Consider the following 20,261-nt stretch of genomic DNA (forward strand, 5'->3'; position numbering starts at 1 on the left):
TGATGTTTTTGGATTAATATTACTGCTGTACTAATGTGTATGCTGCTTTTTGCTGCCAAAGATGTTAAAGGATAAACTACTTTTAACTCCTTTATATACTGTTGAGTAGTTTAATCTTTCCAGCTCTGTTTGGAGCTTTGTGTTAATGCATTTTCCAGCTAATCCAGGAGGGATTCTGAAAAGTTTATTTGGCGTCAGAGGTAGGAGAATCTGCATGAATTGGAAATTCTCAATTCGAATTTGTGCTTCAAAACAGCACATTATTCTTCACCACTGCAACTGTGATTGATTATCTTCTGTGTTTCTGCCACAGGGGAATCCTTTTGGAGCTGAAGTCAAGAACACCTCGCAATCAGTGCCTGGCCTTTAAAGACAGATTAATTGCCAGAGGTTGCAGCGCGCGATTAAATATAATTCTCGAAAATGTCGGCAGAGGATGGGAGTGTGAGTGAGCAGGTTGTTTGTGAGGGTGAAGCTGTGTTTGGTTGAAGATTCCCATGTGAAGGAGGGAAGCTCTCATGGGGACAAAAACTGTATTGGCATAGCAACAACATAAGCTGTACAACAACATGAGGTCAGGCAACGTCAGGTGTTAAATGACAGGCACAGTAAACAAATAACAACTCCTATACTAGTGATATTACTAATCCGAATAGATGTAAAGCAATTACATGTATGTGATACTGAAAGAGTGAATACGAGTTAACACTTATATGCTCCTTGTCAGTCAATTTCTACATTCCTTTCTGTCTTAAACATGAGTCAGAATTCAGCAAACCAGGCTCCTATTATCACGTATAAACAGTTAGGCAATGTTACTAATGTGATCTGTGCATCCTCCTCATAAAACAAACCTTTTCCAGCAGTTCATCCACCAAGACCGGTGGATCTGACTCCAACAGTAAACGTCCAGCAGAGGGAGACACAGGCTGACAGAAGCGAAGTCACAGACAGGGATGATGGAGCTTCTCTCCTGCAGCATCCTCCTCAATTATTTACAAGTCAGCACACTAACATCTTTGATAGTCCATCGTCGTGGACACTGAGTGAGCATCCATGTGTCTCGTGGCTGAACAACCCATTAAATAAAGAGTCTCAGTGATTCAGCAAGCTCTAAATCTGTTTGTTCCTGTTTTTGTGTAACTTCAGGGAGCAACACTAACTCATATTCTGGACTGCCATACATCTAACACATGCAAGTCTCTGCAGGCCCCAAATCTCTTTTGCCAAATAATGCAACCACCTCTTATATACATGTATAGGCCCGTATATGTTGGTCCAGAAGACTAAGTAAATAAATAAGTCAACTATCCCTCCAGATTTACTCATGTTTTGTTGGACGTTTATGTGTGGGAAGAGAAACAAAGCAGCATTAGTATTCACCTCCTTTTAATATACAGTAGAGGTACTTTTGTTATCAAATATAACCTTGAACCTGCTTTGTGGGTAGGTCTTTATTAGTTTTCAACATCTGGACACCCCAGTTCCCCCCATTGTTCTGTGAAATCTTCTCAAACTGTCATGTTTCAGGAGATCCTATCGGAGGCAGTTAACAGTGTCGTCTTGAAGCCACTCCTTGCTTTCTGTTTGAAGAATTGTCTTGCCAGAAAATAAACCTTCACCCAAGGTTTTCCTTTAAGATTTCCCAGTATTCTGCTGCGTTCAAGTACCCTCTTGTCTTCCCAGGCATTTCAGGGCCAGCTGCTACAAAGAGGCATTTTCACAGCACCGTTCTTTATGCGCAATATTATTGCCAAGAACCACAAACTTGTCCTCATCACACTGCGGAATATTACTCCATTTTGGTTCAGTATCTCCAAAATGCAGTCTCACTTAACCAGATGTTAGAAGAGGCAAGTAGCTTGTCATGCTGCCATAAAGCTGATAAAGATGTCTGGTGAAGCAGCCAGCCGACAGTTGGTGTATGCGCGGCAGTGTCTCACTGTGTTCTTGGTCTTCCTTACTACTGTCTTTCTCCTCATTGGTATATTTCACTACTTTTCACAGATTTGTTTGAAATGTTGCCTTATTGGATATTTTTTCAGGATTTTTTTACCCCGTTTTATTTATTTTAACAAAATGCAGTTACATGTTTTGACAGAAAAAAGTGAATATCAAAGTCTATGGGGGAGAAAATACTGTTGATGGGCCCTCCATGTGCCCCAGAACATCATTTACAGGGTGATACATCCATTAGAGGGAAAAAAGATGTCCGGTGTCTCTGTGGGTCTAGAAACAGTCCAACAGCAACCTGCTGAGTCACTGTGCTGTGTGAAGTATCTGATTCAGATCAGAATTACATAACAAAACAACAAGGATTGTCTTAACAGTAATTTTCATTAGAGAACTGTTACAAAAAAATGCTAAAAATGACCATAATAGCTGGACTTCACTGATGCTTCTATACTCAAAATTAGGATTGCTTAAAATAGCTTGCGACAAATTTAACACTTGTGACGCAGTTACATCTTTCTCAAGGAAAGTATAATATATATAAACCCTGGAAAATCTTTACTTGGCATTCTCTCAGGCTGCCGTTTGAGTTTGGGCGTACATTAAAAAGAAAAAACTGTTCAGAAGAATTTATACCAAACAATGAAAAGTCCTTTATTGCCATCAGAACATGAGTGAGAAAACCAGAGACAAAATCTGACAGAGTGGAGTCGACTGTACAACCAGCATCCACACAGACGCACACAAACACAAACACACACACATACACGCACACACACACACACACACACAGCGGCCAGCAGTCTTCCAACAGGACGCGAGGGACACAGATACATAAGGAAATACAGTACTCACACAATGAGGTATAAAGGTAAACGCAAACATACCAGATAGGGCTTCGTCCTCCACTCACGCACATGCAACTGAACCAAGGTACAAATACTCAAGTGCTCGTTCGCTCTTTAAAAACACAACATACAGGTGAGCAGAAATGTATAAGAGCAGCATCTGGGTCATCACGATTCAACCACACTCCCATTCATCTGGCTCTCAAAACCTTTGGTCATGTGGACGCTTGTTTGTCATGCACAATGTTGCCCTCGTCATTTAATACTCTGTGAGACTCTGAAACTTGTGAGGGAAGGAGTGGGTCCCTTCCTGACTCGCGTCCACCGACAGAAACTGGGCCGTTCCGGGCAGACGAGCGGGGGTGGGGAATGGTTTTTGTCTTTTTTTTCTCTTTTTTCTTTTTTTAAAGTCACAAATAAGTTTCTCTCTCTTCAAGGTAGAGCTTCTACGTTAGTTGGACATTCAATGTGTACATTAGCAGCAATTCTAGTGAATGAAACAATGGCTCTGTAAGTCAGATTAATAACACCCTTTCCTCATGCACAGGACAGGCACCACCTACTACTCGTTAACTAAATGCCATGCAAGTTAGAAAAATAGACTGCAAACTCACAAGACAGAGAAATCAAAGTTCGTCTCCAGAGAAGATTTCACTTCAATTTTTTATTTCATATTTTCTAAGATGTGGAAATAGCAACAAAAAAAACTTGAGAGCGGTAACCAAGACAACAGTAACAACATGAGCAGAGAGCCACTGAGGTTTGAGTCCCCTCTCTTACTCCATTTGCTAACCCAAACTGCCAGGTACAAGACAGACACTTTGTTTACAGGTTTCTGTTGCGGTCCTCTGCTTTGCGCCACGCGGGCGACCACGCCGACCTACACGCGCCTGGTGTGTATGCCTATTGTGTGTGTGTGTGTACCTGTAAGCGTGGGCCTGTGTGTCATGTGGCTCTCATGTCATTTGAAGCTGTCCCATTCCCACAGTCCGCAGTCTCCAGGCCCTTTTCCCCACCAGCAGCACCCGTCCCAGAAAGGTGGTCGCCCTCGTGTGCGTCCGGAGCTGCGCGCTGCAGTGGTTTATCAAGACACTAGTGTGGCTGGAAGCTAGCACCGCCGCCCCCTCCGACACAAGAGAAAGAGGCACGGTATAGTTCTCTTATAGTCTAAATCTATAGTTCAAGTCTGCCTGGTCTCAGCCTGTTTACGAGGCTGTGTGGGTGCCACCCTGGACCCTCGAAGGACCTAAAACAGCTGAGAGGAGGAAGTGACAACCTCCCTCAGGCCTGCTGATAAATAGAGATGCCTCACCGTGCGACCCGCCCAGGGCTGTGTTGCGTTTTTGTTACCTCCCAGTTTAGTTTTGCGGTTGCCAAATATCTCAACTGTGCACACACAAACACACACATACGCGCGTACACGCACGCACTGACCCCGACGCCGTCCATTCTACTCGGAATGAGGACAGGCGCCTTGAATTTCGTGTTTGGCACCAGACTTTTTTCCCCCTCACGTTGGCCAGCCACTCTTTTTTCTGTACTCATTTAACTCATCACTCCCTCAGGTCTGTTCTCTTCTTGGAACCAAAAAAAAAATAAAAAATTGGAAAGAAAACCTCTCCCTCTTTTCTTCCTCACGGGAAACAAAAACAAACTTAATTGAAAAAAAACTCAAGTTTTTTTTTTATTTATTTTTCTTTTTTTTTCAAATTCAAGGCACAATGTCTATCAATATTCCAATCTGTCTGTCTGTCTCCACTCCCAGGTACAGTGTGCGAACATCGCGTCACATAAGCTATTGGACTGCCTGCTCGTACGCCACTCCCTACAGCTTACATCTCTCGTCTGTACTTTAACACTGTTAAGAGAAGCGTCTGTTTTGGTTGAGAGAGCGACCGCCAAGTCCAAACCAGTGATAAACAATGAACAAAATTAACATAACAAAAAAAAAAAAAGGACACAAATAAAGACAACCGTTTCGAAAACAAACAAAAAAAGTCTCGTCCTGTTTCTCGTATTTCAGTATTTTTAAAAATCAAGTCATATCCACCAGCTCTTTTTTGGCAAGCTAGTTGTTTTTTTAAATAAGCACTAAGTACTGATAGATAGGATAGCATACACCGTTAACGTGTGTTTTTAAGTAGATGCGTTTGTCGTTTTTTTGTACTTTTTCACTCTCATAGTATGAATTCAGGTATTTTGTCAGGTACTTTTCACTCATCTGTTTAAGGTTTAAGTTAATGCAAGCAGGGACAGAGTTTGCCATGGAGTCTTGCTCTAGACTTGGGTTCGCGAGGGGCATGGCCGGCTCTTTACGAGACCCCGTTGACCAAGGTCAGGGTCTCGCTGGGCGAGGTCATGCCTTTGCTAGGGGAACGCTTGGTGGGCGTTCGCTCAGGTTTCGGGGCGCTGGTCCCGTTCTCCTGTGGGAACAAAAGGTGGGGAAAGGTGAGAATGGTACAACAATCTTAAGGAGATTAAGACTAAAGCAGAGGTCAATGTCTGCGTTTCTGTCTGTACCTTTGGCTCGGCGCCAGCATGGTTTTCCTTCTGGGGCAGGTTCTGTCTGCTCTGGGACTCAGCACGGGATATGTAGTCAGCAACAGTCACTGGAAAAATTGAAATCTGTTAGTTAGAACAACTGCTGGAGGCTACAAACAGTGTAGATACAGATCCAAGGAACAATACAAGACAAACAATAAATACATAAATAACAAAGCTGCCCGGAGTTAAGCAGATTAAAAGCAAATTTAGAGGCTTATATTGATATAGAATACTGTCCTGAAGAGAAATGTGTTAACAAGAAAAACATGCTGACTTACCATTCTCAGCTGGCTGTCTGTCACGGCTGGTTGAACCTCCCTCTGGGCGGTTGCCACGATTACGACGGCGGCGACTTCTGTTGCGGCGCTGAGGTCGGGCTTCCTCATCTAGTAATCAAATGAGAAAATAAGGGTTACCCACTCTAAGACCTCCCAGTTGCAACTTACGTTTTCACAATGGTTATATGAATACAACGGAGAAGGCTACTCACCCAGTCCGTTCTCGCTGGGGCCGGCCTGGCCGTCAGACTCTGCGGCAGCATCCATCACGCTGGGTTCTTGGTCGTTGCGGCGGCGTCTGGAGCGTCTGCGGCGGTCTCCTCCCATGCCTTCACTGAGGTCTGCGTCGGCCAGTTCTCCCTCACCCTCCAGCAGGGAGTATGGGTTACTGTCTGGGTCCCTCAGCACTGGATATGCCACAGAAAATTTGTAATTAAACTATGCTTGCTTTATCTTCTATCATTTTTATTTATTTGGTCCAAGTTTAACACGAGGACTGCCAACTCACATTCTCCAATTAATCTCCCTCTGACTCTCAGGTGAGCTCTTCTTACTTAATCATGTAAGAACACTCCTCAAATACAAATAGCTGCTTCTTAGAAAGACTTGGACACCTGCTTCGCAGCACCACACTCTAGGTTTATTTCGTATCCTAACAATATTGTAAGATCACAAGAAATCTCCTTCATCCACAGGTTGAAATTAAAATCATTACCAGTTTGCAAATTTAAAATGTTTATTATTTACCATTTAATTTTATTTATTTACTACTACTGCAATGACTACTTGGGAAAGTGCTCAAAACTCAAAGGCTGAAATGTTGATGAACAAAATATGACCAGTTATCATTGAAGTCAGTATATTCCCTTGTCTGTTGGTCACCTGAACATGGGCTGCATCTACCTGAGCTGATGGAGTTGGAAGGCTTGGACCCCGGCCCTCCACGGCCTCGTCCTGAGTTGGCGCCTCGGCCCCTGCCGCCCCTTCTGGAGCCTCTTTCATCACCACCTATGCCACGGGGCCGCTGGTCTCGGTCGTTAACATCCTCGGACTCAGAAGCATTGGACAGTTCAGAGTTTGTGCCTGGGTCGAGCAGAGAAAAGTAGTGTGAAGAGAAACAAACTTCAGAATATGACTCTCAAATGTGTCAAAGTGAAATTATGTGTCAGCTCCTTCATTCTCACCATATCCAGAGTACTGGCTGTTGGAGGCCCTGCGCCCTCTGCCGCGGCCCCCGTAGGTGCGAGAGGTGTGGAGTGAGTTGTTGCTGTCGTCTGTCGAGTAGCCTTTCTCCCGCTCAGGACCAGGGCCCCCGGTTCGACTGGGAGGAGCGCGGTATCCAACCCCGATCTGACGGAGCTGCTCGTCAATCTGGAGGCGCTCCATGCGCAGCTGCTCCACCTCCTACAGGAGAGAGACAGGGGGGGTCAGTTGTACATAGTGTGCGTTTCATAGCCTGTTCCTCAGCACATGGAATGTTTCAAATCCAATCCTTCTTCCTGCTTCACCTCAACCTACTGTAGACATTGTTGTCCATCATAAACAGTAGTGGTTGAGTACCAACATATTACCGATAAATACCCTTAAAAAAACAACTTATCAATCTGAGTCATTAATTGATGCCAATAAGATGGTTAGATTTGCAACTAGCATGATGTGGTGTTTAAAACATTCAAAAATCCAATAAAATTAATAAAATTATCATTAGAATGTGAAGAAAAAACATTTCTGCCCTCATGTCAAACATGTCCATGTATTTGGTTGCAGAGATATCTACTTAAGTTAGCGTGCTAACCAGCTTAGCAGCAGTTAGTGCCAACTGTCCCCATTTGTTATGTCGTATGAATTCGACAGGTGGCCTGTCTTACATATTGCACCTTTAAGTGAAACATAAGCTCCCAGAGCCATCTACAATGGCAAGGTGACCTGGGCACCTTCCCGTCCAAAAACATAATGCGACGTGCCAAAATTGTTGCAAGTGCTTTCATTGTATGCAGATCGGACCAACAGGCATTAACAGGTTTAACTTCAAACAAAGGATGCATGTTGCTATTTAAATCAGATGATCCACATGTGTAGGGAAAAAAAAGGTTAATGCTATCAAACAGGGATGATAAAAATAGCTAAAAGAATAATTATGCAAAAAAAAAATATCAGTTGTAGTATTACAATGCTTAGAACACAGCAGTTACTTATTCTGTTGTTGACTCACTTGGTGGACTGTCAGACTGTAATTGTTTCACACGTTTATTCAGCCAATAAAATACCACACGCTGGTACAAAGCCATGGTCTTAAAACATCTGCTGTGGGCCACGGCTGGTTTTTCTGCCTGTTATTAAGTCCATCACTCCACCACTAAGTGGCAGTAATGTGTAAAGTTCAGCGTTCCAAACTGACTATGGGCAAATTCAACCCAACGCCCACTTCTGTTGAAACACCTACCCAATCTCTGACAGATGGCTGATTGGTTGAGTTTAAGCGATAGTTTGCAATGGGATAAGCAGCTGAATCTATCAACACAACCATTACCCTGCTGCAGTCTATATAGACTCATGTCCTTTTCCAAACCACAGCCAGATTTAAAATGAGGAAGGGACTGTTTTGGCTAAGACGGATGACATTTTCTGGATGTGATAGCACACAGTCTAAATGGAAACTGTCCCCTCGCTTCTTAATCTCTCTGGACAGAGACTGCCAGGCTTTGTGGTAGAAGGGGAGCTGAAAGACATCCATAGTGAGTTTGATGGCTCAAAAGTTCTCAGCCCCACATACTGGTTTAGAAAGATTAGCCCATTTGGCTGTTCAGATTTGTCTCTGTGCTACAGCTGCATTACTCAATTTGTTGTCAACTGTTAAATTAATTGGCAACTATTCTCACAACCCATTAATTGGTTTGAGTAATGTTTTTAAGTAAGAATTTTCTGATTCGAGCTTCCTAAATGTAAAGTATTTTCTGGTTTCTTTACTTCTCTTATAGTCCTAATTTACCGATTAATCGCCAGTGAAAAAGATCTTTAATTTAAGCCCCATCAGGCGACCAAAAAATGGGAATAGCAGTGGACCACCACACCAACCCTGTGACAACCAAAGCTCTCACTCACAGCAGTCTCCAAACACAAAGTTACAACCCGGATAAAGTTAAAAGGTATCAGTTTATCCTGACACTTTGATGTCATCTTTTTAAAAAACCCTTCAGGAGTATCACAATTTTTCAGCTAAGCCATACGTGCCATCTTCAAAGTTGAGCGGGGTGGGCATTGCCATCTTAATGCTATGACAGCAATTTCCATGGTGTTCTAGTGGTGGGTGATTTTGAAGAGGGGGTCTCACTTCACGGTGTGACAGCTGCCTCCACCAACGACAGCTGAACCTCCAGGGAGGTGTGAAGGAAGTGAGGCATGGAGGGGGGCTGTCGTTATTTTTGGAAGCTGAGGGTCCAGATAGCTGGTAATCTAAACTCCAGCGTACCCTTCAGCCCATCCCAGAGAGAGGAGCTATTTATAAAAGCACATGAGGTAAGGGCAAAATGAGGTGCTCTCAGCAGCTTTCCTCATGTGGTTCAGGACAGGAGGAGGGAGACAGGTGACCAATATAAAGTGACCCTCCACATACGCCCACACTTACCTCACATGACACATGAGGGATGTGTGCTTCGAGACATAGTCCCTTGACTAGGTGCCCAGATATATAAGAAACACATTTATGGATACAAATTCAAAGAGAACAGAAGACAGAAATACTGACAAGTTCCATCTGTTTTTTTGAGTGACATGAACAGAGAAAGCGGTTACTGCCGCCATCTACTGGCGAACATAGAGGATTGACTAACCTGGAGATAGGACACATGGTACTCCAACAGAGCCTGAGCATTGCTGATGTTCTCTTTAGTTCCCACAAACACGAAGGGAACCATGCCCTGATTAAAAACACAAAGAGAGGGAGAGATGAAGATTTAAGTGGCTTTTATAACAAAGCAGATAATCACCACTTTGAATACTGAGCCCCATTGTTGGGGAGATATCAGTGACTTGGAAACAGCGAAGACCTTACTCAAAAATCACATTTTAAGTGGTGAGTTACAGACCATCTCTGTAATAATTGGTATGCTTAAAAAAAGACAAACCAGAAAAAAAAACAAAAAAAACACACACACACAAAGCACACTCAACAGAAACATATCAACCCATCAGAGACTACAGACAGATAGTGCCCACACATGCCCAACATAACTGACATATGCTGTGCAGTGGGCTGTGTGTACCGAAAGCGATGAAAACAGAAGTGCCAGTGACAAAACAAGAGAGACAAAGCAGCAGAACGGAACAGTGTCAAAGCAGACGTCTACACTGCTGCAACTAAGTAGCTTTGCTTTTTGGAGAGCGGGGGCGAGGGGGAGTGGGGGGTTTGTAGGGGACTGGGAGACAAGCTGAACAGGTCCATTCACCTCTTTGCTGCTGGCAGTGTCGTCCCTGCCTGCCCCCTGCCTGCCTACCTCCTCCCGGGGAAGCTTTTTGTCGTTGTCTCCTTCAATCCTGACGCGGACCACGCCCGACTTGTCCACAATCTCCTGGATGACTTTGCCGCTCTTGCCGATGACTTTGCCTGCGCAAGAGATAAGGAATGTCATGATAATGAGAACATATATAAGGGTAGTAAGAAGGAATGTGCTGTGGTGATGAAGTAGGCTGCTGTCATCAACAAAATGAGCTCTTTCGGGAATGTTACGTAGCACACTCACCTACAAGGTTCCTGGGTACCTGAAAGTAGTCTTCTTTGAACTCAAGATACTCTCTAGCCTGCTTTACTGCCTCTGGAGTCTGGAACACAACACAAACAGCAAACCAAATTACACTACAGCATCCATCAATATATTGGGACAAGAACTGACATAACCAGGACATACAATGACACAAGCTCATCAAGCGGCGTACCTCTCCGTAGATCCTGAATGTGCAGCTCTCCTCCTCCAGCTCGATTGCTGTGACACCGGGCACCTTCCTTGCCTGTTGGATGTTGGCACCATGAGAGCCGATGGCGAGGCCCATCAGGTCCTCCCTGACCTTCACCTCCTCCTGGTATGCTGATGCTAACTGCTTACTTGTCTGAGAGGGGAAACACAGAAGTGGGTGTGTGAGCTAAAACGTTGCGCTAGGGCTTCTAATTTGTCAATCACAAATATCCACGTGGAAGTGTAATGTCAAAAGAGTGTGTTTACCTCCAAGTGTTTGGTGGCTTCTTCGTTGCGGGACATTAGCATAAGCTTGGTACGGATGCTGCGGAAATGCATGTCGCTCAGAAGTGTTGCACGCTTTACTGTGGTTTCATTTGTAGACTGGAAACATAATAAAGGAGGGAATAAGGTACAATTCAGTAAAAGAGGAGTCTATAATAGGCAATTACAAAGTTGCTAAAGATATGGATTCAGAATGTTGTTGTATTCGTTTTTTCAAAAATGTTATCATTTAAGGGGTAACTCTACCAATTTTACACATTACTACTACTACTACTACATATGCAGTATTGTACTACTGCATATGTGACAATAGTATAATAAAGCATGTTGTGGCTCCAGAGAAAGCTGCATGTTATCTGATAAATCCCCTCTAGTGATGTCACTCAGTGGCTACATTGCATTGTGGGTAATGTAGGCGCCAGGTTTTGAAAAGAAAGAAGAATGCGTGGAATGAAACAGGTGACATCTCTGGTCCAGCAGTGTTACAGGGGTGCAATGCTAGATTGGTGGACTGCTTTTCAAAATCTTGTACCTACATTACCAATGCAACTTAGCCACAGACTGGCATCTCTTGAGGCAATCTATCAGATTCATCTCAGCTTCCTCTGGAGCCCCAAAACACTTTATCCTACTTTTTTCACAGATACAGTAGTACTCCCCAAGACCTGTAGACACACTTTAATGTGTAAAATTGGTGGCGTAACCCTTTAAAGCAACAGGAACAGGAAACAAGATATGTAGCATGGGCTGGATCAAAATCTCCACCTAATATTAGTTTAATACACAGAAAATCCCTGACATGCAGCGCATTTAAACCTTTTAGATTTTCAGCTCCTTTGCCCTCCTCTCCCCAACTGTGGATATGTCACAAGGGCATTCACTTGTTGATGAGGTGTGACCCAGCTGAAGTGTGTATTCTGAGTACTTACCAGCACAATGAGTTCATGTGTTTGGGCACTGTAGAAGATGCAGTTGGCTCCGATAGCTTTCCTGAAGTCTTTGTGAATGTTGTCATTTGCACAGCTGTTGATAAGAAAACAATCCACAGGAGAGTCAGCTTGGTTATTCATTTGGCACCAGCTGGCTACCGTAACATCACTGCTCACTGAGACAACTAATGATAGAAAAACTTGACATTCAAGAAAGGTGTTTCCACAAGTAAAATACAAGAAACCCTCAATTCATCATTCACTTTTTTACTGCACTCTCTGGCCCAGGTCTTAAGCTTGGTGCAATGCTGATGTTAATTCAATCAAATCTGCAGGATGTAAATGTGACACTCACATGTCCCTCAGGTCTTCTGGGATAGGGATTGGGACCTTGTGGAAAGAGTTTCGTGTGGATGGGCTGTTGGGGTTGACGGGCCTGATGCGCTCCGCTGTGACAATCTCGTTGTATGTGGCGTCGCATGCCGCGTATTCAATCACATAGAACTGAAAACAGCACAAGAGACACAGAATTTCAATTATGTTGCATGAAATATCAGACACAACAGGTTAACAGCTCAGATAACCAAACAAAAAAAACACCATCTGGCCATCATTTAAACTGAGCAGAACTGCTGTATTCAGTCCATTTAAGAAAGCTGTATCAATCAATTGATATCTGCTATAAAATCATATATTCTATAGCTTGACTCAGTTACTATTCATGAGGCTACACTACACTTTTTTCCCAGTTTCTGGAACAAAGAAGGTGTACCAGAGGGAGATGTAGAAAACGATGAAAAAATATAGCGAAAGAAGAAGGGGAACCATAAGAGAGTGAGGCAGTGAGATGAACACTGCACACTCCATGCTCAGAAGGACAGAATTAAAGCCATCAGTCAATGCTAGACATTCCTGCAGGCTCTTATCAGACTGCTCCAAATAACAGCACTACACCAGCAGCAACCCCTCTGGCACAGTAACACTACAAAGCTGTCCTTTCCATATCCCACTGACCCACTATTCAACCTGCAGCCCGTCCTGGTTGAAATGATCAGGAAAATTAAATAAATACGGCAAAATAAACCAACTGTGCATGTTAGACTGCGCCTGGTGCAAATCCAATTTGACACAACAAGTCGGTGTTAATCAAAAACACAGGGTGTGTGAGAAATATAATTTGAAGATACAACGTCAGACCACATCAGGACATACTGACTCTTTGAGCTCATCACCCTGCAATAGTCATCTTACTACAGGCTTGTATTTACTCTACATCCAGGATACAGCAGTACTCAGAGCTCGATAAACAATTACTGACAATACAACAGAACACTGAGGCAAAGTAAAAGATGATTGCTTTGCCTCTATTACCGATTATTAAATACTGGGATAGAGAGAAAGCTAGCCTAGCTGGATCTTATCACTAACACAAGGTATTATATTCCCAATGACATAAGTCCATTATGACTCAATAGCTTCAGAAAATGTAAGCTCCAGGAACTATAACTCAGGAACTAACACATCCTCAGTGCACTGGTGTTTCCACCACTTCCGAAGCACTGTGGGAGATTAGGCAAATTACATGGGATTAAAATACAAACACCTGGGTCGCTTCAAATTTATCTTTGAACATGAGAAGACAACAAAACAGCATGTTGTTCTTTGTTATTTACTGTTGTGTGTGTGATGTGTAAATTAATGGAGGCATGAAGAGGTGGACAGGGGATTTGAAAACACCATTATAGCAAAACACATGTCTCCAAAATAGAGTGTAGGAGTGGGCGATCTGATGATTTTAGAGAGGCAAAGCCCCTTCCCTTCCAGTGGACCACCATGGGACCTTATTTCAGAAATTCAGTTACAGTAGTAGATGGCACGAGACAAATACATTTTTGATTGATTTGTGCCATGAATTACACATTTATTCTCTCTCTTCTCTTTTAAATTTGTCAATTTAAAAGAAAAAATTTCTACTCAAGAAAGTCGCAGTTTGTCTTATTTAGTTTTGTGTGAAAGCACTCAGTAAATTACAGTGTCTCGCATGATATACACCACTAACACATACATGGCCTTCACGTTGAGGATCAAAACAATTGTGTTTCTCACCATTAACTAACACATATATTTTTCTGAAACAAGGTCCCATGTAGGAAACCGCAAGGGGGCAGGTAGTTTGTCTCTCAATGATCGATCTTGAAGGCGTTCACAATCTACTTTTCAGGTGAATCATAGAGATAGCAGTATTTAATGGCCTCTTACTCGTGTCTCACTATGTGGAAATACCAATAATGTGACGTAGCCGACTAGATGGCAATGCTGACAGAGACACAGTCTTCTGCTTGAATGTGCATCATCAATGAAAGAACTTGTACATTTCCAACCTCTCATTTTTGAGAGATAAAGTCCATTGGTTCCTTGCAACCACTCACCTCTCCTTTCATCATTCTGACTCGTGCAAGCCACCAGCCACATGGCTCCTGTTCGTTGGCCCTGGAGTAAACCTGTAAAGAGACACATGAATGTCAGCTGAGTCAGAGACAAAAAATACAGCTATTACACCCATTAACTGTGCCTGTGGTGGTAAATGAGATAGGACAACAAGCAAATACCTCACTTACACTCTGTTGTGGATGTGATCCTACCAATCTACAGCCTAGTTTTTAGCAAAGCAGTCAGAATGCATACTGTACAACTATGCAGTGTTGTGGGATCTGTCAAAATGCAAAATATATGTAGAAAAACTACAGGACATAAATTATATAAAAATAAAATAATGTAGAATGTTGCAAAAGAAAGACTAATTACAAATGTTGACTGAAGCCGTTTTACTATTTCACAGTAATACAAAGTTTAAATATATAGTTTCATTTTAAGTTTTTTAAAGCCAGGATAGCCTGGAAATGTCAGTAAAAAGTCAATTCTAGTCAATACTGCTCCATCCGATGAAGAGCAAAGACACCAAAGCCTTGAGACATGAGGTTAGTAAAAATTCAGGTGGATAAGCAGAGTGTTAGAGAGACGCAAGGCGGCAGGCCTTACCTCCACCTCCTCTCCTTCACCAATATCCTTGTTGTAGTCGGTTGGAGGAGGCAACCGCACGTCGCTGAAGGGCAACTGTCTCTCTGGCTGCCAGCTATGGTGAGAAAACACAGAGACAGACATATGTCAGCTTATCAACAGTCACATCGAACCCAATTGAATACTAGGACAAAACTGTGGCTCATTTTCACTCATGTCTTACTGGGGCTGCAATGACATGGAGGTATTACCCACTTACTGCTGCGCAGCACATTAACCGACATAATGAAAATCAAAATTAAAATGGCTCATTAAGTTTAATGAGGAAGTTCAAGGAACTGTGTCTGGACAGTGAGTTACTATGTTCATTGTATGATGTCCTTTTACATTAAATAAGAACTTGGAAATAGCTCAACAGAGTGCCATAAAGTTCAGTAAATGAGTTTCAAAGGTGAAACTCAAGATTATTACACCAGACACATAAAAACCAGCTCATTTCTGTGTTCATTCAGTATTGATATCTAAAAAACACTCTAAAACTCATGCTGAACGCCATCTTTAAAATGTTTTTTCATTTAAGAGCCTTATAACGATCATTATAGACCAAATGATGTATATTCATTCACCATCTTATACAAGCAACACCATGTGCTCAGGGAAAGTAAAAGGAGAAGGGAGGGGGTAGGAACAATCCCAAAATCGACACAGGCCACCATACTGCCACCCCTCCCACCCTGCATACCTCAGCTCACTATTTTTAGGGGTTCTGTGCTCTACACTCTGTGCCAAGCTGATAAAGAGGGACCAGAGGGTTGCGTGGGGTGGTGTGGGGGGTGGAAAGGGATAGTAGGTGGGGCTAGTAGTATAAGAAAGCATGGTATCAGGATAGCAAGGCCAGGAGGGGGTCAGAGCAGGAGGTAAAAACTGTTAGAGACATGTATGGACAGCTGCATGCCAAGCACAGGTGCTGAAAAGCACAATTTTGAAAGTGTGGGGAAAGCGCTCGCCTGGACAAGCCGCTGTAACTCTCAATTACGACAGCTTCATTCCCCTTTGTGTGGACTATTTATCTTAAAGCACACATATAGGAGAGGCTAATAGAGCAAACTTACTTGTTTTCAAAAGCAATTGTGAGAGAGTCTTCGTGGACATCTTTGATGAAACCCTGAAAGAAAAGTAGAGAGATGGAATTTTATTCCCACGAATGCTGAAAGACAGAGACGGTGATGAGGGGTGGGGCTGTGTGAGCATTTGAATTTTTGCATGTAAACAACGGAGACAGCTGGCTTGTGAGCCATGCTAGACCAATACTGTTGCTGAAAAAGGAGCATCTAGGGCTTTTTGGAAGCCAAGGCATCACATCGTTGACACAATTCTCTGGCTGCGAATTCTGTGCTGGATAAAGTGACGAGGAACACTGACTCCTCCTGACAGCACAGACAGCCTGGAAATCTCTCTCAAACGCACACGCGCACAAAAACAGAATGGAGATACACGAGCTCTGCATTTGTGTGCGCGTCAGAGAGCTATAGTTGTACAAGAGGCATGTTCATGAGGGCACGTGTATGGGAAAGGCAGCCTGGGCCATATGGACAGACAGGCCAGAGACAACTATTACGAGAGCGATCACTTCAACTACTTGTCCAGTATGACCATCCACAAATCTGTCACAAGAGCCTGAAACTTTGACCAACTTCCCCCAATGGTGAGCAATGAGAAGATGGGAGGAAAGTGGTGGGTGTGGCCTGTCTCTCAGTGTGACACTACCATATATGGGACAGAGAAGTCAGGCAGTAGCTTCACTTGAGAGCAAGCATGGGGGTCGGGAAATTGGGTGTGGAGTCACCTGCTGGGAAGGTGCTGCCTTAGTTTTAGTAGTTTTACATCCTTTTACACCCTTTAGGCAGCTGTCTCCGACTACAACTACTGCCTCTGTATCAACACAAGTGGTCAGCGTCTGTCTCCCACACAGCAGGCTCCCATTGACACTAAAGCAGACTAGAAGAAGCCAGCAATGACAACAGGTCTGACTGAAAAAGGGCTCATCCTTCAATTTCCAAAAGGTCACATCAGGAGACAGCTGCATGTGCGTGTTATGTCAAATTGAGTATTGCTTTCACCAAGTGCTACCAGGTCAAAGGGCAGGCAAGCCCTCTTTCGAGCATGACATGACTGGTTGAAATGTTAGGGCAGAGAGGGGTCACAGGCATCTCTGTAGTGACGTTGCTTCATCCTCAGGCCAGTGGCCACATGCAGGTCCAAGTGGTGACCATGACGTTTCAGCTCAGAGGAGCTAGGTTTGCAACCTTCCTCTCTTACGAAAGATGGGATAGTTATATATTTTCCAACTAAGTAGCCATAGTGTTCAGATATAACACTGTATATATATGATAAAATATACATAAAAGTAGATAAAACTGAGATTTTTGCAAGATATTCAGCAAAAAACAGAAACAAATGTGGAAAATCCCTCACAATTAACAGAATACAGAAAATCTTTGAATCCTAACTTAAGCTTTTATCAGCTTACATGTATGTGCTTGCTGCTGCAGAAGACAACCAGGTGCTGTACTGCTGTGACAAGTTAATAAAAAATATTTTGATTCATAGTTAAAAAGTATAAAAAATAACACTGACAGCCTCAGACTGGCACCAAGGTGAATGGGATGTTTTCAAAAAGACGAGTCTTTTTACCCTGTGTGTCAATCACAACAGGGAGGAAAAGCAAGAACGCTTTTTGCTCTACTCTCTCCCCATCAAGGACAACATATTTCTGGGAATATGACATTTGAAATGTCACCAGCACATTTAAAGTGTTGTCCACTAAATGAGAGCTGTGAGATGATGGACGTAACAGAGATGAGTGGAAAGCGTTCATTCATGCCAGAGCCAAACTGTCACCCTGTAAAACAGAACGACAGGTGAAGCAGCATGAGGAGAGTAAATATAGGCTCATCGCTAAACCGCCATGTGGCCGGCTGACCAGCTGAACACCCGAAGACAGGAGAGAGACGAGGAGCACATGGAGAAATACAAGTGTTTAAAGCGAGCGCATCAAAAAAAAAAAAGATATCACAAAAGAAAACAGGGAGGGGATGAGAGGGGTTATTTGTTTATCCCTAACCATCATAGAGTCCCCTCTGGGTGGGATTACCTGCATCAGGTTTTTAGCTAACATTCTATGAAATCCCACATTCTGTCAGGGGCTTCAATGTTCACCAAGACCCAAATCTGTATGCCTGTCGGATTGATGTTCAAGCTGCCTTTTTTTTGTTTTATAACACGAATGTGCAGAATTTAATTTGAAATTCACACAGTTGCCACCTCAGTGTGCTGTGTGAAAACAAGCTGTGACACAGCAGCAACAAAGACCTGAAGTCATGTGTCTGCATATGAGAGTACACTTTCTTTTGAAAATGAGACGGAATTGAAACAGAAACCGACACTCAATTTCTTCCTTGGCGGGGCAATAAACACGAGATCCAAGGTTCAGTGGGGGCCGCCAGAACATGGGTTGGGCAACAAAACAAATACGAACTATGTGAGCTTTGATGTAGCATCTCATCGTACTTGTACGCTGGAACTGCAAAACAGCTGTATGATTAGCAGCTCGCTTCAGTTATAAATGCTTGCATCCCACATTTTGAGACTAAGCAATATGTTAAGAGAAGCAATGGATCTCCTGTCGAAACAATGGGACTCTATTTCCTACGGTACAGCCTGTATTCATATTGACATTTGCTAAAAACGACCAAATATAGGCCATGCATGGTGATGACAAGTGTACCTAGCTTAATAGCTAGCTGCAGCTAGCTACCCACCCCACAATGGCCAACCCTAATGGAACGCAAAACCATCCCTGTTTGTCAGAACTGGATCTAAGCTAACAGTACTCAAGTGATTGCTAGCTAGGGCTGGGCTCAGAAGAACCAAACCACACAGTTTTCCTGAAACAAAACTTTTAACTGGGACAACTAGAAACTACGACTGTAGCCAGGTTACCTTGTAGAAGGCCCCGTTCGAGCCGCGAACTTCCACGGCCAGCCCGTCCATACTCGTCGGTAGATCCCCACGGCTGAGCTTGTCTGTAGCCGTTACGACTCCGTGCGAGTCCGGTAACGTTACCACCCCCAGCTTCGCCGGCCCTTCGCCGCTATCCGGCCGCTTGTGGATTTCCAGTGTTTCGGGTGGAGGGAGAGGGGCAGAGGAGAAGGGGTTGGGGAGATGGGTGTGATGGTGTCAACTAATGCAACGCAGACGCTGTCTCCAGCAGCAGCTAGTTAGGAAGCTCCGTTGTCTGTTTTTGTCTGAATGAAGGATTTGGTGCTCGCGAGCTGAAAGGCACCGCCACGAGCGACGGCCAGGTCTCGACGTGCGCGAGGAGGAAAAGCAAGCTAATGATGCTACGGCTGGAGGATGCTAGCTGATGGATAATTAGCTGGGAGGCTAGCTATCAACACCTTGATCCCGTCAGTTTTCAGGGATGCTAGCTGGCTAGCATTTGATAGCCTGGTTGCGTTTGTTGGTTGTGCGTGTGGCGCAGTCGTTGCGTTGAGTAATTTCCCAGAAGTAGTCACCGGGGGTCGTTTCTTCAGTCTGTGGTGCAATTTTCAGCGGCGTTTCTTTCCCAAAAAGCGTTTGGAGAGATGCACTACCGCCCGGCGACTCCTTACTCCAACTACCCGTCCCCACAAACACACGCCGACAGAGTGAATCAGAGTGGGACTGAATGACCTCGAACACCCCACCCCTCCACGACAAAAACCCACCCATTAGGAAAACCAGGCTTGTGATTGGTCAAAGACATCAGCAATCAACTCTAGCTTTCATTAATTGGTTTAGAAAATAAGGGCTGGTCCATGAGCGTGACCAATCAAATGCAGAGAGTCGCATCCTAACACAATCCATTGGTTTTATTCCGTGTCAATTATAATTTTACTCGAGTTGACTGGCTCCCATATCTAATTTTGCCCACTCATTGATGAGTGAGGACCACCAGCCATTGTGTAAACACCACTACAGTGTAGCTACTATATATATTACGGTATGTATCAAGCAAAAGTTACATCACATGCTAGGAACAACCATTTTCAGACTGGAAAAGGGAAAACCCCACTCTGGATTAGGGATTCCTGTTATGTTTACTGGGACATCTTGTCGTCTTGTGTAGACCCACAAAACTGTGGCTGGCCGCATGTTATTGCAGTAGAATACTAAATAATAAAAAATACTAAAACTGTGTGGGCAAAATTATATAAGGGTATGCTTATAAAGCAGCAATAATGCAGCACCAAGAAGACCAGATATGGGCAGGGACTGTTGAGAGAAACAGCTGTGAGAAGCACAGAGGGCAGAGGTCATGGGGGGGAAACTACACAGTACGAGAATACTCACAATTGTGAAACCCCTTATTCATTAAGAATAGGAGAGGATAAATCCTATAATAATAATAACTTT

The 20,261-nt window shown here is 43.6% G+C and overlaps 1 protein-coding gene across 2 annotated transcripts; it reads right to left on the reverse strand.

Moving 5' to 3' along the window:
• Positions 1 to 3,450: 3,450 nt before the first annotated feature.
• On the reverse strand, positions 3,451 to 19,525 carry fxr2 (FMR1 autosomal homolog 2). Of its 2 annotated transcripts, none has more exons than XM_084344692.1 (17): positions 18,807 to 19,525; positions 15,917 to 15,969; positions 14,826 to 14,919; positions 14,216 to 14,287; positions 12,142 to 12,290; positions 11,787 to 11,880; positions 10,840 to 10,956; positions 10,556 to 10,726; positions 10,363 to 10,441; positions 10,117 to 10,226; positions 9,454 to 9,540; positions 6,808 to 7,027; positions 6,527 to 6,706; positions 5,836 to 6,030; positions 5,624 to 5,731; positions 5,322 to 5,410; positions 3,451 to 5,224 (listed from the first exon to the last, which is right to left on the reverse strand). In XM_084344692.1, the coding sequence occupies exons 1-17, from the start codon at positions 18,855 to 18,857 to the stop codon at positions 5,114 to 5,116; spliced, it is 1,980 nt and encodes a 659-aa protein (XP_084200818.1). In that variant the 5' UTR covers positions 18,858 to 19,525; the 3' UTR covers positions 3,451 to 5,113. The 2 variants fall into 2 exon arrangements, with proteins under 2 accessions (XP_084200818.1, XP_084200817.1); XM_084344691.1 differs by having other exon boundaries at positions 10,069 to 10,226.
• Positions 19,526 to 20,261: the final 736 nt, after the last annotated feature.

Source organism: Pagrus pagrus (genome assembly GCF_965226575.1).
Source record: "Pagrus pagrus genome assembly, chromosome: 22".
NCBI lineage: Eukaryota > Metazoa > Chordata > Actinopteri > Spariformes > Sparidae > Pagrus > Pagrus pagrus.